General features: G+C 47.6%; 1 protein-coding gene across 1 annotated transcript; it reads right to left on the reverse strand.

The window, feature by feature from the left end:
- Nucleotides 1-6250: 6250 nt before the first annotated feature.
- On the reverse strand, nt 6251-27661 carry TOP1MT (DNA topoisomerase I mitochondrial). Its single transcript, XM_081323079.1, has 14 exons — nt 27365-27661; nt 24270-24385; nt 23966-24087; nt 23138-23260; nt 20209-20396; nt 18834-18978; nt 17187-17330; nt 15420-15605; nt 14970-15038; nt 13844-13958; nt 11970-12097; nt 10387-10481; nt 9138-9287; nt 6251-7084 (listed from the first exon to the last, which is right to left on the reverse strand). Exons 1-14 carry the CDS (start codon nt 27478-27480, stop codon nt 6982-6984), a joined length of 1800 nt encoding a protein of 599 aa, XP_081179205.1. The 5' UTR covers nt 27481-27661; the 3' UTR covers nt 6251-6981.
- Between the last annotated feature and the right edge of the window lie 104 nt (nt 27662-27765).

Consider the following 27765-nt stretch of genomic DNA (forward strand, 5'->3'; position numbering starts at 1 on the left):
CCCACAGAGAACGCCCTCCCCCTGGGGGCCACCAATCGACATTCCCTGACCGGAGGCACCCTGAGGAGGCCCTCTCTGTGGGAACGCACAGGGCGGAGGGGAGTTGACACCGGCAGCAGGTGGTCCTCGAGGTACCCCGGACCCATGCCATGTAAGGACTTGAAGATCATGCAGGCAGAAATATAGTGGTAGCAACAGAAGCACACTTGACGGGCAAGGTCCTCTTAAGTCGGTTGCGTTGCTTCAGGACCTTTCTGTTCAGTGTGTGTTCCTGTCCAAATGTTAGTTATGGGAGAGTCACCTTCCGTTCTTCATATGTTTTAGCCTCCAGTCCCCTGATCCTCTTTGTGGCTCTTCTCTGCACTCTTTCTAGAGTCTCAACATCTTTTTTACATCGTGGTGACCAAAACTGGATGCAGGGTTCCAAGGGTGGCCTTACCAAGGCCTTGTAAAGTGGTATTAACACTTCACGTGATCTTGATTCTGTCCCTCTGTTAACGCAGCCTAAGGACTTTTGGGCGGAATCTCTTAAGATGCTTTTTTTTACGAGGCAACTTGACTTCCTTGTTTTTCTTTGAAGACCTTTCGCTTCTCATCCAAGAAGCTTCTTCGGCTCTGATTGGACGATGGGGAATGGAAGGATTTATACTCCTTGCAGACAGCTGGTCGTTTGCATCCTTCCCTTCCCCACCATCCAGTGAGAGCTGAAGAAGCTTCTTGGATGAGAAGCGAAATGTCTTGAAAGAAAAACACAGTTTTTGCCTCATGAAAAAAGCATCTCTGGGACAACTATGATCTGGATGGCCATTTAGCAAAATCTCTTGGGAGATTGGGAGATTGGGGGAGGGGGAGAAACTAAGGAGGGTCTAAGGAGGGAAAGAGCGCAGAGAAGAGCAACAAAGATGATTAGAGGTCTGGAGGCCGAAACGTACGAAGAACGGGTGCTGGAATTGGGGATGTCCAGTTTAACGAAGAGAAGTACGAGGGGGGACATGATAGCAGTCTTCCAATATTTGAGGGGCTGCCCCAAAGAAGAGGGAGTCAAGCTATTCTCCAAAGAACCTGAAGGCAGAAGAAGCAACGGATGGAAACTCATCAAGGAGAGAAGCAACCTAGAACGAAGGAGGAACTTCCTGGCAGTGAGAACAATTAACCAATGGAACAGCCTGCCTCCAGAAGCTGTGAATGCTCCAACACTGGAAGTTTTTAAGAAGAGACTGGACAGCCATTTGTCTGAAAGGGTATAGGGTTTCCTGCCTGAGCAGGGGGTTGGACTAGATGACCTCCAAGGTCTCTTCCAACTTTAGTAGTAGTAGTAGTAGTAGTAGTAGTAGTAGTAGTAGTAGTAGTAGTTGTTGTTGTAGTAGTAGTAAAAGGTTCAAATTGTATTGAGCTTTGTAGAACCACATTCTCTCCAGATAAGGAGCAGTTCACACCCTGGAAGGATGCAACACGCCCCCTCCTTATTGTTGCACGTTCAGTGACACGCAGGAAAACGTGACCTTTTGGCAGAGTATCTCTGCGACGGTTGACCAACCACGCAATTAAGAATTACAGCATCGTTCTGGAGAGCACTGCAACCGGGAGTTCGAGTTGTACTGCTGACATTTGGGCAGGCTTCTTCCAAGAAGGCGAAATCGTGGGAATTGCCTTGCCGTCATCGCCACCACCACAATTACTCTTACCAAAATTACATGCCGGTTGCCAAGCCCCTGAAGGCTGATCGTGCGACTGTGGGGATAGTGAGATGGTTGTTACAGTGCGAGGAACGTTGTAACTTCGGTCACAAAATGAACGGTTGTAAATCAAAAGTTAGTGATTTCCACAACATTAGATACCCTCTTAGTTGTTTCTTTGTCTAGTTTTTTTTTTCCTTTCCCCTTCCTTTGTTCCTTCTTTCCTTTTGCTTTCCTTCCTCTTCCTTTCCTTCCCTCCCTTACTTCCTCTCAAACTCCTGACCTCCCTTCCTTCCCTTTTCCTCTTTCCTTCTTTCCTCTCCCTTCCTCTTAAATTCCAGATCTCCCTCACCCTTCCTTTCTCCCTCCCTCCTTCATTCCCTTCTTCCTTCCTTCCTTTTCCTCTCCCTTCCTCTTAAATTCCAGATCTCCCTCACCCTTCCTTTCTCCCTCCCTCCTTCATTCCCTTCTTCCTTCCTTTTCCTCTCCCTTCCTCTTAAATTCCAGATCTCCCTCACCCTTCCTTTCTCCCTCCCTCCTTCATTCCCTTCTTCCTTCCTTCCTTTTCCTCTCCCTTCCTCTTAAATTCCAGATCTCCCTCACCCTTCCTTTCTCCCTCCCTCCTTCATTCCCTTCTTCCTTCCTTTTCCTCTCCCTTCCTCTTAAATTCCAGATCTCCCTCACCCTTCCTTTCTCCCTCCCTCCTTCATTCCCTTCTTCCTTCTTTTCCTCTCCCTTCCTCTTCAATTCCAGATCTCCCTCACCCTTCCTTCCTCCCTCCCTCCCTCCTTCATTCCCTTCTTTTCCTCTCCCTTCCTCTTCAATTCCAGATCTCCCTCACCCTTCCTTTCTCCCTCCCTCCTTCATTCCCTTCTTCCTTCCTTCCTTCCTTTTCCTCTCCCTTCCTCTTCAATTCCAGATCTCCCTCACCCTTCCTTCCTTTCTCCCTCTCTCCCTATACCTTTTCCTTCTCCTTCTTTCCTTTTCCTTTCCTTCCTTTCTTAAATTCTAATCCTCCCTCACCCTTCCTTTCTCCCTCCCTCCCTCCTTCATTCCCTTCTTCCTTCTTTTCCTCTCCCTTCCTCTTAAATTCCAGATCTCCCTCACCCTTCCTTCCTTTTCTCCCTCCCTCCTTCATTCCCTTCTTCCTTCCTTCCTTTTCCTCTCCCTTCCTCTTAAATTCCAGATCTCCCTCACCCTTCCTCCCTTCCCACTCCTTATCTTCTTTACTCTCCCTTCCTTTCTCTTAAATTCCAGTCCTCCCTCATCCTTCCTTCCTTTCTCCCTTCCTCTTCCTTCTTCCCTTTCCTTCCCTTTCCTCTCCTTCCTCTTAAAATTCCAGAATTCCCTCTCCCCCTTCCCTGCTTTCTCCCTTCTGAAGGGATTTTTTATTATGCTTAAGGTTGATGTTAGTAATAATATTGATATTAGTCGTGATACTTTGTAATCGTCTTTCTTTGTGTGCAAGCAGCTTTGTAGGTGCTTTATATTGGGAAATTAAGTTATACAAAAGCAAATGTTTCATGCTTTAGGTACAGGGGATTGCTTGCATGAAAAGAGCATGGTGAGGGGAGGTGTAATAATAATAATAAGTTTGAAGGGACCTTGGAGGTCATCTAGTCCAACCCCCTGCTCAGGCAGGAAACCCTATACCATTTCAGACAAATGACTGTCCAGTCTCTTCTTAAAAACCTCCAGTGTTGGAGCATTCACCACTTCTGGAGGCAGGTAGTTCCACTGGTTAATTGTTCTGTCAGGAAGTTTCTTAGTTCTAGGTTGCTTCTCTCCTTGACTAGTTTCCAACCGTTGCTTCTCGTCCTGCCTTCGGGCACTTTGGAGAACAGCTTGACTCCCTCTTCTTTGGGGCAGCCCCTGAGATACTGGAGCACTGCTATCATGTCACCCCTCACTCTTCTCTTCGTTAAACTACACATACCCAATTCCAGCAACCGTTCCCTGTTGTTGTGTATGAGTCATCATCTAGGAATTATCTTTCTGTACCTTTTGGCTCCTGGTACCAAGACCAGATCTCTTTGTTTTGGAAAGGTATAAAAGGTGGAAGACATCTTTTCCTGGTTGTGGCCTTCATCTCTCTACCAGCCACGAAGAGAAGAGAGATGTGGCCACCCAACTCTGTTTTGATGAAAATAAAAAGTTGTTTGCTTGCTGAAACCTCCTGGGCTCAGGAATTTCTTTTGGCTCTTTTAAATTCCTGAGTAATGCTGGCGCAATTGTGAGGCTAAGTGTAAAGCCTTACGGTTCCTTCCTTCCTCTTAAACTCCCTCCCTTTCCTTGCATTCTTGCCACCAAATAGGGCAACTTCCTACAGCCAGGTGTGGGGACAGGCAGACCACGAAGCCCCTGGCGGTCTCAGATAACACAACCGCAAACTTCCTACTTTTTTGGGGGGGACCGTTGTGCGTCTTTCTCCCCAAATTCGACTGAACAGCCTCAGGCGGTCCAAAGACGTGCGCCCTCCTGTGGCGGAGAGGCTGCATGACATCAAGAAACCACCCAAGGAATCAAACCTTTGCAAACAGCTTTTTAATTGGTTGCAAAAAAAATTAGAAAAACAGGACAATCCGATGACCTTAGAAAATCCATTTAAAGATAGATCCGCTGTTGAGCAAATCAAAAGAAAGACACAGCCTAAAAAAAGGGGAAAAAAAACAACTCCCCAGGGACAGGGTGCACTTAAAAAAAAACAAGAACAAAAAATACCCCCAAAAAAGGCCCTAGAATTGGGACCGAGTAAAACCTGAACAGATTTTTCTGGGAAAATAGCAGCAGAAAAAGGGTATTATTGCAGCACACTTCTGTCACCTGCACGAATGCATGACATATATGAGAACAGAAATCAATCTTCTCTTCTTTGCGATTTTGCCGTTGCATTACGGGGTCTGTAGAATAACAGCAATCAATATACACGATGAAAATACAGTAGCTGCAATTTTCATACAAAAATATTCTGGCATATTAATTCTATGGGTTAAAGTGCAAATTCCATGCTCCGAAATGCTCCACATTGCTTGCTTTACCCTAGTGATGGAAATAAAGATATTCAAATACTGAACAGGGCAATTTTTTTACTTTTAATAAGCAAATTCCTTTACTGGACTCTGGTGCATTCAACCAAAACCCCAAACAAGGCTGGCACTTAAAACTGTGAAATATGCTATCTCCAAAGTGACACCCCTTTCTGTCTTGGATACATGTGCCCATCATCCCCAATTAACAGCATTCAGGGGGTTGGACTAGATGACCTCCAAGGCCTCTTCCAACTTTATTATTATTATTCCTGCGATGGTTCGGTCAGACACCGAGCTAGAAAAAGTTGAATTATTATTTATTTATTGTTACGCTTCACCAGGTAAGCAAACGGATTCTGGAAGGAATTCTTTCCATTTTATCATTAGCCCATAAATCAGAAACTCTTCCAAACCAAAGATTATTTGAATGAATGCCAATTGCCTTGATCTCAGAAAAGCACCCAATGAACCTGAAGGGGACTCTAGAAAATGATTAGATCCAAGAATACTTTTAACCGATGGCTGAATTGTGTAAAGAAATAGAAATGCAATAGGGTGCATGTGTGCCCATGAGTAAAACCGATGAATGTTTGGTCTGTGGCATTGAAACAAACATTTTAACCCTAGAATTACCACCAGCACCATTTTTCTGGGCTGATTAGCAACCTGCAATACTAATTCTGCAAGGCATTTACGTTCTTCTGCCTACTAATGGCTCTCGAAAAACCCGTGGGAGTTTTTCATTCAAGATGCTGGCAGTCTAGACCAGGGGTCAGCAACTATGCCCCCTTTACGATCTGTGGACTTCCAACTCCCCGAATTCCTGAGCTGGGGTAAAAGGATGGTAGTTGCCTCACCCTGGTGTAGACCCCGTGTCCCTCCTTGGCTTTCACGTCTAGCATTTGCTACACCGCTTACTAAACCAAACCATCATAGACTGGCTACGAGTCGTAGATGTTCCTGCAAAGAAGTTCTACAGATCTTTCCTGACTGGGATAACGTGGCACAAGTTATCTACTACAAATATTCCGTGACAAATTTAACTTCTCAGTGGCGCAGGTGCCAAAGCCATGTGTGTAGGAAGGGTCTGAGTTGCCCATTTCTTCTGATCCAGGTTTTTGATTTTTGAAGGCACTTCTGATGAAGTCTTGACCACAATCCAATAAAGGATGAAGGGATCTCCCTGTATCTCTTTTCTCACAAAGGCTGGTTCTAGCTCACGTTTGAGATTCCCCACTAAAGGGTGAGAAATTAAGGTGGCCAGGAGCACCACGCCAAGGAGGATGTCCCATTTGGTTAGGAAATGCGCTAAATGGCATGTTCTTCCTGAGTTCCATGCATCTCCTCAAAGTATTAGATGGGCCAAGGGAACGTAATGGGGGGTACACCTTTCCCTGAATTAGAGGTCCTCTAGATATACGGAAGTAGGGACGTGGTGGCTCAGTGGGTTAGGACGCTGAGCTTGTTGATCAGAAGGTCGGCAGTTTGGCGGGTTGAATCCCGAGTGCCGTGTAACAGAGGGAGCGCCTGCTACTCGTCCCAGCTCCTGCCAACCTAGCAGTTCGAAAGCACGTAAAAATGCAAGTAGAAAAATAGGGACCACTACGGTGGGAAGGTAACAGCGTTCTGTGTGCCTTTGGCATCTAGTCATGCTGGCCACATGACCATGGAGACGTCCTCGGACAAGCGCTGGCTCTTCAGCTTTGAAACGGAGATGAGCACCGGCCCCTAGAGTTGGAAACGATTAGCACGCATGTGCGGGGGAACCTTTACCTTTTAGATATAAGGAATTGTTCCAAGGATCTTTAGCAACTGTCTCTTGCGTTGGTGATCCACCACATCTCAAGGGCGTCAAGAAAAAGAACTGGCCTTCACTGAACAGCAGTGAACAAGAACTCAAGAAATCGGGGTTTACAACACAACATTTTCCTAAGAGTCTTTGGGAAAAAAGCTGAAGGGTTCAATTCAACACAGCTGGGGCTCCTCATACCACGAGTATGCCCGAGAAACCTACAAGGCCGGGAGAACGCTGCCCGATCCTGCTCCAGAACTGTTCTTGTGAGCCCTCCAGCGTCTTCACAGACCAGGATGGAGGACCAACATGACTTATAAATAAATAAAACAGGGAGGTCTCCCCTCTTGTGCAAAAGAAGAAACAACGGGCTCCCCATTCTCCTTTAGTTGTATTTTGTGTGCAAAACGGCCCTCCGGGCTAGCAAAGGCAAAACGCCTGCCGACGAGCGACCCACAACAAGCTGGGAGTAGCCTAGGTCCCTTTAGAATACAAAATCTTCGTCGGCCATCGCAATGGCCCACGCAAACTTCTCCCGCTGAGTTTTGCTGTAAATCTTCTCGATGGGCACATCAAACCGTTTGCACCTAGAGTCAAGGAAATGCAGGGGGGCGGGGGAGAGACAACACAACGGCGTCAAAGCAGAACAGGAGGCAATTAAAGGATTATAGGGGGGGAAGGGCAGGACAGGCAGTTCGATTTTACTAGTGAAGAATATTTGCAGATTGAAAGGAGGGGTCCTTGCTGCTCTCCGAGCTGGGTGGTCTTCTTGCAGACGTTTCATGACCCTACTAGGTGACATCATCAGTGCTAGAAGAGAGGGGGGGTTGCGAGGAGGAGGAGGAGGAGGAGGAGGAGAGAGAGAAGGAGAAGGGAGAGGAGGACAGTGGGATCCTTGGTGCTCTCTAAGCCTGGATGTTGTCTTGCAGACGTTTCATGACCCAACTAGGTAACATCATCAGTGCCAGAAGGGAGTTGGGTTTGCAGAGAGGAGGAGGAGGACGACAACAACAGTAGGACCCCTGGTACTCTGAGCTGTTTTCTTGCAGATGTTTCATGACCCAACTAGGTAACATCATTAGTGTTAGAAGGGAGGGGGGTTTGCAGGGAGGAAGAGGAGGAGGAGGAGGAAGACAACGACCGTGGGGTCCTTGGCGCTCTCTGAGTTTCGTGGTTTCCTTGCAGACGTTTCATTACCCTAACTCAGTAACATCATCAATGCTAGTAAGAAGTGCTCTTTGCTGGTGTATATATTTGCCTGTCTGGGTGGGTGGGGACGGTAGGGAATTTATAAGCCTGGCACATCAGCCATCCATGGACACATAGACATTAACAACATTTATAGACTATGCAAAAGAGACAATCAAGCAGCCCAAAAAGGGAACAAAAAAGACCCCAGCACCTCCCCACCAGCAATCAGCACAGATTAACTCCAGGGTCAAGTTCAGACCAACAATCAAGTAAGCAACCCCTCAATCAAGAAACCATTAGTAAACAGCCCAACCAAAGGATCCCTAAGACTTCCCCCACACACACAACACCCCACCCAGACAGGCAAGACACCAGAATGTAAGCTGATAGCAAACAGCACTCCTTACCAGCACTGATGACGTTACCTAGTTGGGTCATGAAACGTCTGCAAGAAAGCAAGCAGGCTCAGAGAGCACCAAGGACCCCACACTTCTATTTTAAGCAGGACTCCAGTTCTGTTAGGAGCAAAAGATCAGATCCACAAGTGAAGGTACAATTAAACTGACGTGTTGCTAAAAGACCAATGTGCAGGAATCTTCTGGACTAATGGTGGGCACCTGCTAGGAATTAGTTAAGGATTAACCGAATCCGAGGGAGGTTAGATTTTGTTTGTGGCTACGTAGGGATTGTAGGCTGATTCCTCTTTTGACTCCACCCCTGGATTCTGCCATTCATTCTCCTACGTAGCTAGATCAAATCCCACAAGCTTTTTGCAATGGTCCCACCATTTCCTAGGTCAGGGGTAGGCAACCTTGGCTCTTTTATGACTCATGGACTTCAACTCCCAGAATTCCTCAGCCAGCATGGGGGAACTATGGCCCCTTCATGACTTGTGGACTTCAACTCCCAGAATTCCTGAGACAGCATGGAGCTAAAGTCCAAGAGTCATAAAAGAGCCAAGGTTGCCTACCCCTGGGCTAGACTGAGGTCGGATTTAAGCTGGGATCAGCTAAACTCTAAGCCTCTAAGCATTCCCCAAAGCTTTCATGTTAAAGGAGATAACTGTCCATAGTAGACAGCTGTGTCTTATCAAAATATGTTCGATAACGTCCTCTACAGCCTCCAAAGATTGAGAATATATGAAGCCGACGGTTGAATTTCTCGATTCTTAATGTTCTCCAAACTTGGTGGTTGTTGTTCACGTGTTTTGTTAGTATGTTTTGTTAACGTCATCACTTCAGGGGACTGAAACTAAATCTACTGCTTTGGGGAGGTTACCTAGCCTGGTATAATGGAATTCAAGGGAGGTTGGACTTTGCTTGTGACCATGTAGGGATTCTAGGCTGATTCCTATCTTGACTCTTGCCCCCAGAGTCTGCCATTCCTTCTCCTACAAGTTCCCGTCCTTCATCCTCCCTCTAAACCCCCTTCTAGCCGCCCTTTACCCACCAGGCCACGGTGATGCGGGGGTCCAGGTAATTCAACTTAGAGGTGCCCAGGGCGATCTCCTTGTTTTCCTCTTTGTCAATGGCCTGAAACTTCAGCTTCGCCAGCTGTTCTTCGATCTTCTGCACCAATTTCTTTTTCCTTTCCACGGCACTGTTGCAAAACAGAGAGAGATCACCTATAGAAGTCTTTCTCAGCCTTCATCGCTTCAAAACGGATGGGCTTCAAGCTCTAGAATTACCCAGCCAACATGGAGAATTATTTTATAACTATATTTTTATACTTTGGGGCTCAAGGGAAGCATCCCCACAATTACATGAGTGTGGATCCACTAGTTGTGACAAAAATTGACTGACTGTGTGAGCTTAGAGAGAGTGACTGGCTCAAAGTCACCTAGTCAGTTTCCATGGCTAAGGCAGGACTAGAACTCACAGCCTCTTGGTGATTGGCCCAAAGTCACCCAGCCGGCTTTCATGCCTAAGGCAAGACTAGGACTCCCAGTCTCCTGCTCATTGGCCCAAAGTCACCCAGCCAGCTTTCATCCTAAGGTGAGACTAGAACTCACAGTCTCCTGGTGATTGGCCCAAAGTCACCCAGCTGGCTTTCATCCTAAGGTGACACTAGACTAGAACTCACAGTCTCCTGCTCATTGGCCCAAAGTCACCCAGCCAGCTTTCATCCTAAGGTGAGACTAGAACTCTGTCTCCCGGTGACTGGCCCAAAATCACCCAGCTGGCTTTCATCCTAAAGTGAGACTAGAACTCACAGTCTCCTGGTGACTGGCCCAAAATCACCCAGCCGGCTTTCATCCTAAGGTGAGACTAGAACTCACAGTCTCCCGGTGACTGGCCCAAAATCACCCAGCTGGCTTTCATCCTAAGGTGAGACTAGAACTCACAGTCTCCTGGTGATTGGCCCAAAATCAGCCAGCCGGCTTTCATCCTAAGATGAGACTAGAACTCACAGTCTCCCGGTGATTGGCCCAAAGTCACCCAGCTGGCTTTCATGGCTAAGGTGGGATTAGAACTCACAATCTCCTGGTGATTGGCCCAAAGTCACCCAGCCGGCTTTCATCCTAAGGTGAGACTAGAACTCCCAGCCTCTTGGTGATTGGTCCAAAATCACCCAGCTAGCTTTCGCCCAACCAGCTCACGTGGATGTGCATCTACGTATCTTTCAATGAGAATAACGAGGGATGGCCATTGCGGAGATTATATATCCGAGGCCTAAAAAGAACCAATATTTTACTCACGCTTTTGACTTCACCTCCCTCTTACACTTGTGTTCCACCCTGGCCTTTCGCAGGCCAGCTTTTGCATCAGCCAGCTGATCCTTTCTGGCTTTTATCTGGAAATACCAAGAGGAGTAAGTCAAAAACGGAGTCCTCTACTCTTAGGCAAGCAAAGAGAAGTCTACAAAGAGGAAGGCTTCATTTGGAGATGGAAAAAGCGCAGAGAAGAGCAACAGAGAGGCGAAGACACTTCAAGGAACATTTAGGCATGAAAAACAAAATCTAAGGACAGACGTGAGAAAGGTCTCCTAATAGTTGAAAGGCTACTCCAGGGAAGGACATGGGGATTTATTCTCCTAATGCCTATAGAAGACAGCACCAAGGACTCCACTATCCTCCTCCTCCTCCTCCTCCTCCTCCACCTCCTCCTCCTCCTCCTCCTCCTCCTCTCCAGAGCCCCTATTCCCTTTTAGCACTCCTGATGTTACCTAGTTTGGTAATGAAACATCTGCAAGAAAAAAAACCAAACTCAAAAAGCACCAAGGACGCCAGTCCTCTCCTCCTCCTCCTCCTAATCCTCCTCCTCCTCCTCCTCCTCCTCCTCCCCTTGCACAAATCCCACTCCCTTCTACTACTGCTGAAGTTACCTTGTTTGGTAATGAAACATCTGCAATAAAGCAACCAGGCAGAGAGAGCACCAAGGACCCCACTCTTCTCCAAATTCCCAAGGACAGGAGAAGAAGCAGTGAGTATACATACCTCAAGAGGGAGTTTTGAACTCAAAGTAAGGAATCACCTGACCTCAACAGCTATAAACCATTGAATCGGCAGACCTGTTGCAAACGTGAGGTCTCCATTCCTGATACAAGGAGGCCTTGACTTATCACCACCAATGAGACCAGAATTTGACCATCTCTACCTTTCAAGCAAAGGCTGGAGGACCACTTTTTTTTTTATCCCATTTATATCCTGCCCTTCTCCGAAGACTCAGGGCGGCTTACAATCTAAAGCACAAGTCAATGTGCTTAGCAATAGCCTTCATTCTATGTATATGCCTGCTTATTAGGGCATTATTACAAAGTCAGCTTATTGCCCCCAACAATCTGGGTCCTCATTTTACCTACCTCGGAAGGATGGAAGGCTGAGTCAACCTTGAGCCTGGTGGGATGCGAACCTGCACTAATTGCAGGCAGCTGGTGTTACTTAAGGAGGCATTAGCCCACTGCTACTTAAGGAGGCATTAGCCCACTGCTCCACCAAGGCTCTTGTCTAGGATGGTGAAGATTCCCACTCAGGCAGGTGGTTGGATTAGAAGATCTCCACGGCTCCTTCTAACCTTCAGGTTCAAGAAAATTCTAGGCGGGAAATCAAGGTGGCCCTTCCTTTCCTGAGGCCTAGTTCTTGTCTTCTCCCCATTCCTGCTGTCCAACACTTGATCAGCTCCAGCACGCTTTGCTAGAAGGCCAGTGATTATAAGGCAGCAAAAGGGACCCTCAAGGAATCTTTCCTTTCTTACACCTGCCACAATTTGACCACCTAGAAGTCTCCAGAAAAATGCATGTGTGTGTCCTCCCTCCGCCCCCCGCGCACCTCTTTGCTCTCACCTTTGCCTGGAGGTTCTTCATGGACTTCTCATAGGTCTTGGGAGTTGCCCGCTGATGGTTGCAAAGAACCGCCACGGCCCGGTTTGCCCGATTGTAGGAGAGCAGCTTAGCCGCCAGGGTGTCCTTCTCTGTGGGTGCGATGTGTGTGAAAATTAGCTGCAGGTCTTAAGATCATCCGGCTTACAGAACAGAAGGGACCGTGGAGGTCTTCTCGTTTAACCCTCTCCTCAAGCAGGAAACCCTACACCATCCTGGACAAGTGGATGTCCATTTTCTTCTTCAAAATCCCCAGTGATGGAGCACCCGCAACTTCTGGACGCAAGAGTCCCACGGATTAATTGTAATCAGCGTCATCACACTGACAAGTGTCTTCCACTAGAGAAAGTTCTGTGAAATGCCTCTCTCAATCGCCCTCCTCCTAGTAGTAGCGGGAGACCAAGTGGCAATGAACTGCCTGGGATGTAGCTGTGATTTCAGCTCTGTAATTGCCCCGGGGTTTTCTGATGCTACCTTCAAATTCTCACAATCACCCAATGAGTTAGGATGGGCTGAGAATTGCACGGCTGTGGGAATTCCACGGCTCAGCAGAGTTAGTCACTGGGTCTTCTCTACTTCCAGACCTTCACCTTCACAACTAGACCCCCACCCCACCCCCTTGGCTCACAGGCCGAGAAGTCCCTCGGGGAGCTTCCGTGGCCGAATGGGAACTAAAACTCATAATCTCTACTGCCTTCACAGTTACTGATAGAAGAGAACATTTGTAGCTCAGGTTGAACTGTGGGGTCAACAGTTCTCCTGATGTTGTTATCTAGTTTGGTAATGAAATGTCTGCAAGAAAACCACCAAACTTGGAGAATGTCAAGAGCACCAGTTTTCCTCCTCCTCCTCCTCCTCCTCCTCCCTCCTTCCGTCCCTTGTCTCCAGAAACCCCACTCCCATCTAACACTGATGTTGTTATCTAGTTTGGTAATGAAATGTCTGCAAGAAAACCACCAAACTTGGAGAATGTCAAGAGCACCAGTTTTCCTCCTCCTCCTCCTCCTCCTCCTCCTCCTCCTCCTCCTCCTCCTCCTCCTCCTCCTCCTCCTCCCTCCTTCTCTCTACAAACCTCACTCCCTTCTAACACTGATGATGCCAAGTAGCTGGATCATGAAATGTCTGCAAGAAAACAACAAAGGACCCCGTAGTTTTCCTGTCCTCCTCCTCCTCCTCCCCTTCCTCCTCCCTCCTTCCCTCCCTTCTCTCCAGAAACCCCACCCCCTTCTAACACTGATGATATGACCTGGTTGGGTCGTGAGAAGTCTACAAGGAAACCACCAAGACTCAAGAGAGCACCAAGGACCCCACCTTCACCATTATGCCACACAACTCTTGGGCTGAGAGAGAGGGACCGTACGGAGCAATCTAGGATCTTTCCCAGCTTGATAAACTGAAAACCTGGAAGTGGGAACGCCAAGGACTTGAGCCTCCTCCACGCAAAGCATAGGTCCAGTGCCCTGGGCCACAATTCAGGACACCTCCACATCCTTCATTACATATCTGACCCCTCTTGTATTCCATAAAGTGGTACCTATTTATCTACTCGCATCAAACGTGCTCTCGAACAGCTAGGTGAGCAGAAGCTGAAGCGAGTGACGGGAGCTCACCCTGCCTCGCAGTGCTAGGTCTCGAACCGCTGGAGCAAAAAACATTTCCAGCATCATTAAGCCACCGGGTCTTCTTTACCGCTTGGAATGCGAATCCATTGATATCTGCTCCAACCCCAAAATATCTCCCTTCAAAAAATTCCCCAGAGGTGCTGAGAAATTCTGCTGGGCTTAACAAAGGCCCCCAAAGCAGAAGAGCTTGGAAAGCGGTGTCCCAATTTGGCTTACCATTGGTCAGGGCTTCGAGCTGCTCCTGCAGTGTGATGGACGCATTGTAAGTCCGGAAGACCTTCGCCGTCAACCCATCCATCAGGTCCTGGAGATGTTTGTTCAGAGTCGCTGTCTGGAAAGCCAAGCGGGGGAGCAGAGTTAGAGAAGAGGAGCAGGAAGAATAGCGCCCCCAGGTTAAGAGCTCTGAGTTGACCCTCAATTTCAGGAAGATACAGGTAGGAATTTAGCTCAGGAATACCCCTATGTTTCCTGCAACTCCAAAGATAGCTTAGGTTTGGGACTAATCTACTTCCCATCATCTTTACTCCAGGAGAAAGCAAGCTAAGAGTTTTGTGATGGTAATGAAAGCTACTTCTGCCATAAAGTCTAGGACAGGGGTAGGCAACCTCGGCTCTTTTATGACTCATGGACTTCAACTCCCAGAATTCCTGAGTCAGCACAGCTGACTCAGGAATTCTGGGAGTTGAAGTCCATGATGACTCAGGAATTCTGGGAGTTGAGGTCCATGAGTCATAAAAGAGCCAAGGTTGCCTACCCCTGGTCTAGGACAAGGGTCTCCAAACTTGGCAACTTTTAAGACTTGGAATGGCTGGCTGGGGAATTCTGGGAGTTAAAAGTCCACAAGTCTTAAAGTTGCCAAGTCTGGAGACCCCTGGACCAGGGGACCTGAATTGAAATGCAAATGGAAGATATCCAAAAAAACCCAAACCCACTACCCTACATGTTTATCGAATCTTTATCTTCTTCCACCGCAGAACCCCAAATTATATGCGCTAGATCCCCAATCATCTCCAGTCCCCACCATCCAGTCAGAGCTGAAGAAGCTTCTTGGATGAAAAGCCAAGCGTCTTCCAAGAAAAGACAAGAACGGCCAGTTGCCTCTGGGGGGGGGGGGGGAAAGCACCCGTGGGACTCGGAATTAGATCCACACTTGCTTAAGCAAACTGAGTCATCCCATAATGTCACACCATCGTGTCCTGGATTAGTGATGGACCTCCATCCCCACCTTCCCCTCTGCCTCAAACCTAATGAGAGAGAGAGGTGAATAGAACTACTCTCTTCGTAAGAAAACATGGAAGGCAAGAAAGGAGTACAAAATTCAAGGAGGTCACCATGCACTTACAGAGAGCTTATCAAACAGGTTGTCTCCAGGTTCTTTATCCTCCATCAACAACTCCAAGTTCTTGAACACCTGCAACAAAGACAGATCTCACAGTGAGACCGTTCTGTCCCAGCCTACGTGAGTCCTCGTTATGCTCACAAGGAGAAGCCCCTCTTCCAAGAAACAGGCTGGAACCGTAAGAAAAAAACCAACCCCTTTTATTATTCACAGACCCGAGTCAATGTCCAAGGCCAACAAACCCAGTCCACAAAAACTCCATCCTCAACACGAACGGTTGTCTTCGGCAACCAGCATCTCCCACACCTTCCCTTTTATCATGCAGCCAAGGCGTGGCTTCCTAATGCCTTCTCCTTTGCCTTTGGAGCCGCCCCATTGCATCCCTCTCTCTTGCTCGCTTCACTTGCCGGCGCTTTCGTGCATCCTGGATATATCCCAGCTGTGCTGGCTCACCTGCTTCTCCACGGGCACCTTGTTGTAGTAGCGGATGCAGTCCTTGCCCAGGAAGTCAAACTCCACCACGTTCTCCTTGCCGCCCTGCCGTGGGTGCAGAGCGAGGTGCTCCACTCGCAAAGAGCAGCAGCCCACCGTGTCGGCCGTCTCCCCTTCCTCTTTCTCGTTGCCCGCCCTCAGGGCCAGCTGCCAGGGGGACAAAGAAGCATGTGCTCTCCGAATGTTTATTTCATTTCATTTTATTTTATTAAAGCTCTGTACTTTGTATTTTAACTTTGTTTTGAATAATATATGTGTGTGTGTATACATGCACACACGCACGCACACACATATACGTATACACACACATACACACAAACATATATATACATATACACATACATGTGTGTGTGTATATATACATATATACACGTACACACACATAAGTTTTTCAAAAATGTGTAGAAAACAAGAAGGGAGGAGGAGGAGGAGGAGGAGGAGGAGGAGGAGGAGGAGGAGGAGGACATAGTCCTCTGTGCTCTCTGAGCTTGGATGTTTTCTTGCAGATATTTCATTATATTTATATTTTATATTTATATTTATTAAATTTTTATACCGCCCTTCTCCCGAAGGACTCAGGGCGGTGTACAGGGCAATAAATATTAAAAAACAAAGTACAAAAGTTAAAAAAACAATTAAATATTATGCCCGATATATAATAATTAAAACCATGTTAAAAACCCCAACCCCAACCCCATCAAACCAGGCCGGATTGCTCAAACCAACATCCTAGCACGAATGATACCACAATCCTCTTCCTCCTCCTCCACTTCACAATCCCACCCCCTTCTAGCACTGATGATCTTACCCAGTTTGGTAATAAAATGTCTGCTTACATTATCACTGACCTAGTTGGGCAAATGAAACATCTGCAAAAAAATAACCAAGAGAGCACCAGGGACCCCACAGTTGTTGTTGCTGCTTCTTCTTCTTCTTCTTCTTCTTCTTCTTCTTCTTCTTCTTCTTCTTCTTCTTCTTCTTCTTCTTCTTCTTCTTCTTCTTCTTCTTCTTCTTCCTCTTCCTCTTCCCCTTCCCCTTCCCTTTCCTCCTCCTCTTCTCCACAGACCCTATTCCCTTTTCGCACTGATAATGTTACCTAGTTGGGTAATGAAACATCTGCTAGAAAACAACCAAGCTCAGAGAGCACCCGGGACCCCACAGTCCATTTCCTCCTCCTCCTCCTCCTCCTCCTCCTCCTCCTCCTTCTCCTCCTCTTCCTCCTCTTCCTCCTCTTCCTCCTCCTCCTCCTCCTCCCTTCTAGCATTGATGATGTTACCTAGTTGGGTAGAGAAACATCTGCAAGGAAACCACCAAGCTCAGAGAGCACCAAGGACCCCACAGTCCATTTCCTCCTCCTCCTCCTCCTCCTCCTCCTCCTCCTCCTCCTCCTCCTCCTCCTCCCTTCTAGCACTAATGATGTTACCTAGCTTGGTAATGAAATGTCTGCAAGAAAACAATCAAGCTCAGAGAACACCAGGGACCCCACAGTCCTCCTCCTCTTCCTCCTCCTCCTCCTCCTCCTCCTCCTCCTCCTCCCTTCTAGCACTGATGACCAGCTGGGTGATGAAACGTCTGCAAGAAAACAACCCAGCTCAGACGTGACCAAAGGCCCCACAGTTCAAACGTGAACAACAAAGATTCTCTTCTATTGGTTTAAAGTCAACCCAACCTCTGCGGGATCCTTGGGAAGGATCCCAGCCATTTGGGCGGCGATAAAACCCTTCTCACCTTATCGATGAAATAGAGCGCGACGGAGATTTGTCGCTTCTTTGGCTCCTTGGACTTCCAGTCTAGCCGGTACTGACAGCGGATCCGGCGGACCACCTTCTTCAAGCGACGAGCCACTTCGTATTTCTGCCAGTCTTTCTCGCCCTGGAAGAAAAGGGGATTGTTGCAAGATTAGCACTTTTGCAAAGTAAATAATAATAAACCTTTATTGTCAAAGTACAACATGTGTACATTGAGATTAGCTGAGCCTCCCCCCGTGCTCTCTCCCCCCAACACACAGTGACAACAAACCCTCTATCCTACCACACCGTGTGAACCAACTACACCACACACCGGCCTCCCAAGTCAATTCTGCATAAATTCACAGAGATTATGTCCCATTTAAAAGCCTAACAGCCCACGGATAAAAGCTATTTTTCAGCCTGTTGGTACGGCTGGCTATATTCCTATATCTCCTACCGGATGGTAGGAGAGTAAAGAGATACCGTCCAGGGTGGGAGTCATCCCTGAGAATCTTCCTCACTCTTCCAAGGCAACGAGCCCTGGTGAGGTCATCCAGTGGGGTCAGGGGACAGCCCACAATGTCTTGTGCTGTGCTCACCACCCTCTGTAATGCTTTCCTCTCCGTGGCTGTCAGACCAGCATACCAAACCACAATACCATACGAGAGGACACTCTCTATAGTAGACCGGTAAAAGAAGGTCATTAGCCGTTGTTCTACCCTCTTCTTCCGCAAGACCCTGAGAAAGTGAAGCCTCTGTTGGGCCTTTCTGGCCACCTGGGTTGTGTTAACTTTCCAGGTCAGACCTTCACAGAGGTAGACTCCCAGGAATTTAAAGGAGGAAACTCTCTCCACACAGTCCTCCCCGATGTAAAGTGGGGCAGGTTCCTCCTTTTTTCTCCAGAAGTCTAACACCATCTCTTTCATCTTGCCAATGTTTAGGTGCAAGTTGTTGTTACTACACCATGTGGAAAGTCTGTCTGTCTGTCTGTCTGACTGGGGTGTGTGTCTGGGTGTCTGTGTCTGTGTGTGTGTGAGAGAGAGAGAGAAAAATAGACACAGGAAAAAAAGGGAGACAGAAAGAGGGGGGGAAAGAGAGAGGGAGAGAAAGAAAGAGACTGGGAGAGAGAGAAATAGACAGAAAAAGAAAGAGAGAGAAAGAGGGGGAGAGAGAGAGAGAGAGAGAGAGAGAGAGAGAGACTGGGACAGAGAGAAATAGACACAGAAAAAGAAATAGAGAGATAGAGAGGGGGGAGAGAAAGTGAGAGAGACTAGGAGAGAGAGAAACAGAAAAAGAGAGAGAGAAAAAGGGGAGAGAGAAAGAGAAAGAGACTAGGAGAGAAAGACAGAAAAAGAGAGAGACAGAAAGAGGGGGAGAGAGAGAGAGAGAGAGAGAGAGAAAGAGCGCGCCTGGGGGAGAGAGAAATAGGCACAGGGAAAAAAAGAAGAGAAATAGAAAGGAGAAGAGAGAGGCAGAGACGAGAGAGAGAGAGAGAGAGAGAGAAAGAGAATAGAATAGAATTGAAAATATGGAACGGAACGGAGAACAGAACAGAACAACGTTGTCACTACACGCACACTAATCAGCAGACATTAAAATGAGATTTCCGTGCATTCGGCCCTCCGAGGGATGAGAGGAACTTTACCTTCAGCCTGGAACTCGGGTTCAACATGATGTATTTGATGGAGCCCTGGATGTTCTCCGTCCACGAGGCCAACCAGGTGACTGTCTTGTCGCACCTGACTTCTTTCCACTTGTGGCCTCGCGGAGGCCGGGGCGCCTTTGAATCTCTGGGAGGGAGAAGGGGGGGGGAAAGTGGGGGGGGGAACAGGAGGGAGTTTTAAAGTTTAAAATGCAAAGAGGAGAGCAAGAGGATGGTTCAAGCATGGTGCAGATTCTCTTCCATAAAATCTCTTCACCCTTTGTTGGTAATTGGATCACCCAGCCGGCTTTCAGGCCTAAGGAGTGACTAGAACTCACCGTCTCCTGGCGATTGGCCCAAAGCCACCCAGCTGGCTTTCATGCCTAAGGTGGGACTAGAACTCACCATCACCTGGTGATTGGCTCAAAGTCACCCAGTCGGCTTTCATGCCTAAGGCGGGACTAGATCTCTCCGTCTCCTGGCAATTGACCCAAAGCCACCCAGCTGGCTTTCAGGCCTAAGGTGGGACTAGAACTCACCGCCTCCTGGTGATTGGCTCAAAGTCACCCAGTCAACTTTCATGCCTAAGGGGGGACTAGAACTCACCGCCTCCTGGTGATTGGCTCAAAGTCACCCAGTCAACTTTCATGCCTAAGGGGGGACTAGAACTCACCGTCTTCTGGGGATCGGCCCAAAGTCACCCAGTCGACTTTCATGCCTAAGGTGGGACTAGAACTCACCGCCTCCTGGTGATTGGCTCAAAGTCACCCAGTCAGTTTTCATGCCTAAGGCGGGACTAGAACTCACCGCCTCCTGGTGATTGGCTCAAAGTCACCCAGTCAGCTTTCATGCCTAAGGCGAGACTAGTACTCATCGTCTCCTTGTGATTGGCCCAAAGTCACCCAGCCGGCTTTCAGGCCTAAGGCGGGATTAGAACTCACCACCTCCTGGTGATTGGCTCAAAGTCACCCAGTCAGCTTTCATGCCTAAGGTGGGACTAGAATTCACCGTCTCCTGGGGATTGGCCCAAAGTCACCCAGCCGGCTTTCAGGCCCAAAGCGGGACTAGAACTCGCCGTCTCCTGGCGATTGGCCCAGTCAGGCCTAAGCGGGACTAGAACTCACCATCTCCTGGCTTCTAGCCTGGTGCCTTAAGCACTACACCAAACTGGCTCTCTTTCAATTAGCAAAACAAAGCCCGAACAGAACTTCTAAATAAGGAGGTTAGGGGAGGTGAGAACATTCAAAGTCCCCTCCCCGTCCATCTTAAAGCCTGCCAGCTGGAGGATTCTGGGAGTTGAAGTCCACCCAGCCTAAAAATTGCCACGGTTGAGAAACACTGCCATAGATAAGACTCCGTTACGCCATTCGAGACCCACTGGCTACAATTGATGATGATGTCTTCTGGCATGATCCTCTTCTTCAGCATCCCCATTTTGGGGTGATCCCCTCGGCCCCGGAATAGACCAGGAGGCTCGATCTTGAAGTTCCCGATCTTCTCCCGATGGCCATCGATGAGGCAGTAACCGTACTCCTCTTGGATCCTCTCTGCCTCCTCCTTCAGCCTCTGTTAAAAAGGTACACGATCATAAGCAGTTATTTCCCAGGAAAACATACCCCTGGTCTGGATAAAGGGGGGGGAGTAAGCCTTGGTGGGCGCAAAATAATGGACGGGAATGTAGCACATGGTTGAATTGGGGGGGGTCCCTGCCGCTCTCTGGGATTGGTGGCTTTCTTCCATATGTTTCATGACCCAACTAGGGAACATCATCAATGCGAAGAGGAGGAGGAGGAGGATGACTGTGGGGGCCTTGGTGCTCTCTGAGCTTGTTTGCTTATTGCAAACGTTTCATGACCGAACTAGGGAATATCATCTGTGCTAGAAGGGGAGGAGGAGGAGGAGGAGGAGGAGGAGGACTGGGGGGTCCTTGGTGCTCTGAGCTTGGCTGTTTTCTTGCAGATGTTTCATGACCCAACTAGGAAACATCATCAGTGCTAGAAGGAAGGAAGGAAGGAAGGAAGGAAGGAAGGAAGGAAGGAAGGAAGGAAGGAAGGAAGGAAGGAGGAGAACGACTGTGGGGTCCTTGGTGCTCTCTGAGCTTGGTTGTTTTCTTGCAGATGTTTCATGACCCAACTAGGAAACATCATCAGTGCTAGAAGGAAGGAAGGAAGGGAGGAGGAGGAGGAGGAGGAGGAGGAGGAGAATGACTGTGGGGTCCTTGGTGTTCTCTGAGCTTGGTTGTTTTCTTACAGATGTTTCATGACCCAACTAGGTAGCATCATCAATGCTAGAAGAGAGGGAGGTTTGTAGAGTTGAGAAGGAGAAAGGGAGGAGGAGGAGGAAGAGGAGAAGGAGGAATATTATGGGGTCCTTGGTGCTCCCTGACCTTGGTTTTCTTGGAGATGTTTCATGACCCAACTAGGAATCATCAGTGCTAGAAGGGAGGAGGAGGAGGAGGAGGACTGTGGGGTCCTTGGTGCTCTCTGAGCTTGGTGGTTTTCTTGCAGATGTTTCATCACCCAACTAAGTGCTATTATTTCTGAGGTCTCTGTGTGCTCTCCTTTTACATACAGCTAGTCCCTGACTTACAAAAGTTCACTTAGCGATCGTTCCAAGAGACGACGGCACCGAAAAATGACTTAGGACCGTTTCTCACACTTACGACCTTTGCAGCATCCCCACGGCCATGGGATCAGAATTCAGACGCCCGGCAACTGACTACTACTTATGACCGTTGCCGTGTCCCAAGTTCTCGTGGTCCCCTTTGGCGACCTTCAGTGGGGAAGCCAAGTTGACTCAACGACCGGGTTGCTAACTTATCAGCTGCAGTGATTCATTTAAGAACAGTGGCAAGGAAAGTCATAGAATGGGGGCAAACCTAACCAATGTCTCGCTTAATGACAGAAATATGGTCATAAGTCAAGGACAACCTGTACTAGTGGGTCACACAAATGAAGGTAAATATACGTCTCCCAGGTTAATGTTGCAGGATTCAAATCTGAGTCCCTCACCGGGACCAAAGGTTTATTTTTCCCAACCTTTTGGGCTCATGCTGAAGACCATCATCATCATCATCACCATCTCCGTCCGTGTTGATGGGAGTTGGTAATTCCTGGATTAAGCTCTGGTTTACTCGTTGCTTCTTTCATATAAACATCCACTTGTGCGTAAACAGATTGCCTGGAAGACTGCCGTTCCTTGAAAATGTTTCGCTTCTCCGCCAGGAAGCTTCCTCAGTTCAGAACTGAAGCAGCTTCTTGGATGGGAAGCGAAACATTTTCAAGGGGGGGAGGGGGGAGGAACCACCAAGAAAGTCTAGTTGCCTTCTGGAAAAAGCACCTTTGGGACAATCTGGAGGACGGAGACTCTACACCAGGGGTAGGCAACCTTGGCTCTTTTATGACTGGTGGACTTCAACTCCCAGAATTCCTGAGCTAGCATGGCTCAGCTCGGAAACCTCTCCCTTTCCCCTCAGCTTGACTGGCTCGGGAATTCTGGGAGTTGAAGTCCACGGGTCATAAAAGAGCCAAGGTTGCCTGCTCCTGGCCTAGGCCTACGCCGCTTTATGACTTATGGACTTCAACTCCCAGAATTCCTGAGCCAGCCATGCTGAGGGAAAAGGGAGAGGTTTCCAAGCTGAGCCATGCTGGCTCAGGAATTCTGGGAGTTGAAGTCCACGAGTCATAAAAGAGCCAAGGTGGCCTAGCCCTGCTCTACACAGACACACAAACAGAGAACAGAAGCAGAAAATGAACTTCCTTCAGAAGGTCCCCAGAGTTTCAACAACCCTTTAAGGCAGGAGTCTCCAACCTTGGCAACTCGTGGACTTCAGTTCCCAGAATTCCTCAGCCAGCATAGCTGGGAGTTGACGTCCACAAGCTTTAAATGTCGATGGAGATTCTCCATCATCCAGGTCAATGGTTGTCCCAAAGGGGCTTTTTCAGGAGAAAATCCAAGAAAAGAAAAGAAAAACGAGGAAGTCCCGTTGCCTCCTGAAAAAGCCCCTTTGGGACACAAGTTAGAACAGTTAGTCAGTGGAACAACCCGCCACAGGAAGTTGTGAATTCTCCAACACCATAAGTTTTTTTAAAAAACAGAGACTGGACAGCCATTTGTCTGAAATGGTATAGGGTTTCCTGCCTGAGCAGGGGGTTGGACTAGATGACCTCCAAGGTCCCTTCCAACCTTAGTAGTAGTAGTAGTAGTAGTAGTAGTAGTAGTAGTCGTCTTAAAGTTTCAAGGTTGGAGACCCTTGCTTGAAAGAGTGGGAAAGATCCCAAGTTCGACCAACGTCAGTTATGTCTCACCTGTTTCTCTTCCTTAGACAGAGTCTTCTGGGCTTCTTGCTTTTCCAGGAAATAATCATGGATGTCGCTGAAATCACACTTCTTGAGGTCTTTGATTTTCTTCCTTTCCTGTGGAGTCATCACCTACATGGGAAAAGGGGGTCATCTTAAGCGCTACTCGAACTAGAAAACACGTTATCCTCAATAAGATACCGTGTAAATCAGTCTTTCTCAACCTTGGCAGCTTTAAGAAGTCTGGACTACGACTCCCACAATCCCCCAGTCCGCATGGTAACTTTAAGAAGTCTGGACTACGACTCCCAGAATCCCCCAGTCAGCATGGTAACTTTAAGAAGCCTGGACTCCCAGAATTCTCCAGCCAACATGGTAAGTTTAAGAAGTCTGGACTTCGAATCCCAGAATTCCCCAGTTAGCATGCCACTGTTAAGCAGTGTGGACTTCAACTCCCAGAATCCCCGCCTAGCCAGTGTCACCACTTTAAGAATAATAAAAGTCAGAGATCTATGCTGGCTGAGGAATTCTGGGAGTTGAAGTCCGCAAGTGTTACAAATTACCAAGTTTGGACACTTCGTGATAAGCAATCTCAAATTCCTACCTGTCAGTTGCACCTTTCCATCATTCAGCTTTTTGGGGCAGGATTTGGGGGGATTCTGGGAGTTGAAGTCCACACTGCTTAACAGTGGCATGGTGACTGGGGAATTCTGGGAGTCGAAGTCCAGACTTCTTAAAGTTACCCTGTTGACTGGGGAACTCTGGGAATTTCCCCTATGCAGTTGCCAAATTAAAAAGGCCAGTCTCCCAAATACACACACACACACCGATGGATACCTGCGTCCAGTCACAGAAAAAGTTATCCCGGAAAATCTTCTTCCGTGCGTAGTCCTGGTCCAGCATCTTGGCGAAAAACGTCGCCACTTCCTCGGCGGCCCGGCTGAGCTTCACAGGCCTGCCTGCAACAGAGGAGGGTGGCCATCTGGTGATCCGGAGTGGGTGTGGGTGGGTGGGGGGCATGATTGCCCCTCCATCCCACTAAGAGCCAACTCTTCCCTCCAGCCGCCTACGAAGCTCAGGAGATGCCACCAGAGGCTGCTTCTCCTCCGCCAGGGCTGCAAATCCAGAGAGGACCACCTACCGTTGTAGTAGAACTTGACGGAGCTGGGCAGAGGCTGGTAAGGTGGTGCCAAGTAGGGGCCCCTGTGGTGCAACTGGTGCCACTTGACGCCATCCTCTCGTTTCTCCTCCTCCCACCTGGAGGGAGGAAGTTTAGCAAGGGTTAACATCCTCCGAGGTGGTTTTAGCCCTGAATGCCGACTTTCTCCAACCGTACCCTTGGCGTCTCCCAAACATGTGGGGACCGCAACTCCCAGACTTCCCTGAGCAAAATCCAGGGGCATTCTGGGAGAGGCGGGATTCACACATACACCTGGGAGCCCGCAGGTTGTGGAAGGCTGATATGTGTGCCTTTAATCCCTGGTTCACATGGCTGGCTGAGGGATTCAGAGAGTTGAAGTCCACAAGTCTTAAAGGTTGGACACTGCCGGTATAGGGTCTCCTGCCTGAGCAGGGGGTTGAGCTAGATGACCTCCAAGGTCCCTTTACAAAACCCCCAAAGACTGACAACTATTTTTTTTTCTACTATCGCGTAACTCAAACGTTAGGTTTCTGGATAGTCTCCAAGCCCTTTGCATCATGTACCCCTGAAGGGTGAATTCAGAATTGTCACAATCTCAGTGACAAAACATTAATGAGGAACAGAACAGAACAGAGTAGAGTAAAATAAAAAATGAGTGGAGTGGAGTGGAGTGGAGTGGAGTGGAGTGGAGTGGAGTGGAGTGGAGTGGAGTGGAATGGAATAGAATAGAATAGAATAGAATAGAATAGAATAGAATAGAATAGAATAGAATAGAATAGAATAGAATAGAATAGAATAGAATAGAATAGAATAGAATAGAATAGAATAGAATAGAATAGAATTAGGAATTAAGAATAGAATAGAATAGAATAGAATAGAATAGAATAGAATAGAATAGAATAGAATAGAATAGAATAGAATAGAATAGAATAGAATAGAATAGAATAGAATAGAATAGAATAGAATAGAATAGAATAGAATAGAATAGAATAGAATAGAATTAGGAATTAAGAATGGAATAGAATAGAATAGAATAGAATAGAATAGAATAGAATAGAATAGAATAGAATAGAATAGAATAGAATAGAATAGAATAGAATAGAATAGAATAGAATAGAATAGAATAGAATAGAATAGAATAGAATTTGGAATTAGGAATTGGAATTAGGAATTAGGAATTAGGAATTAGGAATTAAGAATAGAATAGAATAGAATAGAATAGAATAGAATAGAATAGAATAGAATAGAATAGAATAGAATAGAATAGAATAGAATCAGAGCAGAGCAGAACAGTGTTGGAAGGAATCTTAGAGGTCTTCTAGTCCAACCCCCTGCTCAGGCAGGAAACCCTATACTATTTCAGACAAACGGTTGTCCAGTCTCATCTTAAAAGCCTCCAATGTTGGAGCACCCACAACTTCTGGAGGCAAGTTGTTCCACCGATTAACTGTTCCAACCATCAGAAAATTTCTTCTTAGTTCTAGGTTGCTTCTCTCCTTGATCAGGAGAGATAATGCCAATCAGGGTCACCCTGTCCACCTGTGCAAACCAGACTTTGCAAATGCCGGGCCTTTGTACCCCAAGCCCAGATCTCCAAGGTTTCCAGACTAAATTCAATAAGTAGATCTTGATCTATCCCAAACTAACCACAAAGATGTTGAGGGCTCTCTATTTACAAATTCAAAGGTAGGCGAGTAGTTCCGTATCTGCTCACGGAGAACGTAAATTTGGGGGCATTCTGATGTTGAAAAATAACTTCAGCCCCAACTTCCTAATTATTCCTAAAAGTAAGTCATCTAATAATCCTCTCTAATTATAAATATGGTGCTCAAAAATTGATGGGCTTGCACGTTCCAACGTTTTAAGTCGGGGAGAAAAGAAGGAATTCACCATCAAAAAGACTGCAAGATTCTGAGAGCTTTTTGGAAGATTTACAAGTTATCTCTTCAAATCAAAAGTTTGTGACATTTATCGGTAAGAATTCTATTTAAACGACAAATCATTTTTATACAAGCTGACTGTGAATCTCAAAGGAAGAGCTGCAGAAAAGCAAATACATTTTTTAACTTGCTTAGAGAAAAGCACGCAGGACTTCAAACAGCTTACCGTATTCCTAGGAAGCACCATTTTTTAAAATAAATAAATAAATATAAAAGTACTGAGGACTAGTGCCTTGCACTACATAGAAGACCTCCAAGGTCCCTTCCAGCCTTATAATCCTACTATTTCCAAATTAAGCCATGGTTCTGCTAAGAATAATTGGCTAGACCTCACCGCCAATACTTTATCCAGTGCTGGCACCCCACTTTTAAGAAAAAGGCAGCAAAATCCAAAGAAAATCATAAAGCGCATCATCCACCACTCTCTTCTCGTTCATGCTTTATGCCCATCAACCCTAGAAAGCCTTGTATGCTCATGCACGCCCGTGCACATCCGCAAAACACGTGTCTCGCACACCCGCAAAACACGTGTCTCCGCTGGCAAACCTGGCATCCCTCGCTTTGGGGACCAGCTCCCCACTTTTAAGAAAAAGGCAGCAAAATCCAAAGAAAATTATAAAGCGCATCATCCACCAGTCTCTTCTCTTTCACGCTCTATGCTCAGCAACCCTGGAGAGCTTTGCACGCTCATGCACGCCCACGCCCCCCCCCCCCCGCAAAACACGTGTCTCCGCTGGCAAACCTGAAATACCTCGCTTTGGGGACCAGCTCCCCACTTTTAAGAAAAAGGCAGCAAAATCCAAAGAAAATTATAAAGCGCATCATCCACCACTCTCTTCTCGTTCATGCTTTATGCCCATCATCCCTAGAAAGCCTTGTACGCTCATGCACGCCCGTGCACACCCGCAAAACACGTGTCTCGCACACCCGCAAAACACGTGTCTCCGCTGGCAAACCTGGAATGCCTCGCTTTGGGGACCAGCTCCCCACTTTTAAGAAAAAGGCAGCAAAATCCAAAGAAAATCATAAGGCGCATCATCCACCACTCTCTTCTCGTTCATGCTTTATGCCCATCATCCCTAGAAAGCCTTGTACGCTCATGCACGCCCACGCCCGCACGCAAAACACGTGTCTCCGCTGGCAAACCTGGAATGCCTCGCTTTGGGGACCAGCACCCTGATGCAGGCTGCACAAATCCGGGTGAAAGTCAGAGGCGCAACCTGGCGGGGGAGGCGCGCCCACTGTGCCAGGCTGTGCCCATGCTGGAGCATCCCTTGCCAGCCCAGTCATGTGCAACTGGCCACATGGAGGGATTGGGTGGCGATGGCTGGGAGAGGCAGGTAATCCCGATTTAGCAATCCCTTTTTTGCAAGCATTTTAATTTTTTTGCAAAATTATCCAGGCTTCGCGTGGTGCCTTTCCCTGCACGGGGCATGGTGCAAACCTAAAGGTCTTTTTGCTAAGAGACGCCGGCGCAATTACCCCCCACCCCATGGCCTTTGTCCCGAGGCAGCTGGGAAATGTAGTCCTGTTAAGGATTTCCTGGCTTAGGGGCA

Source organism: Vipera berus (assembly GCF_964194415.1).
Source record: "Vipera berus genome assembly, chromosome: 3".
Lineage (NCBI taxonomy): Eukaryota > Metazoa > Chordata > Lepidosauria > Squamata > Viperidae > Vipera > Vipera berus.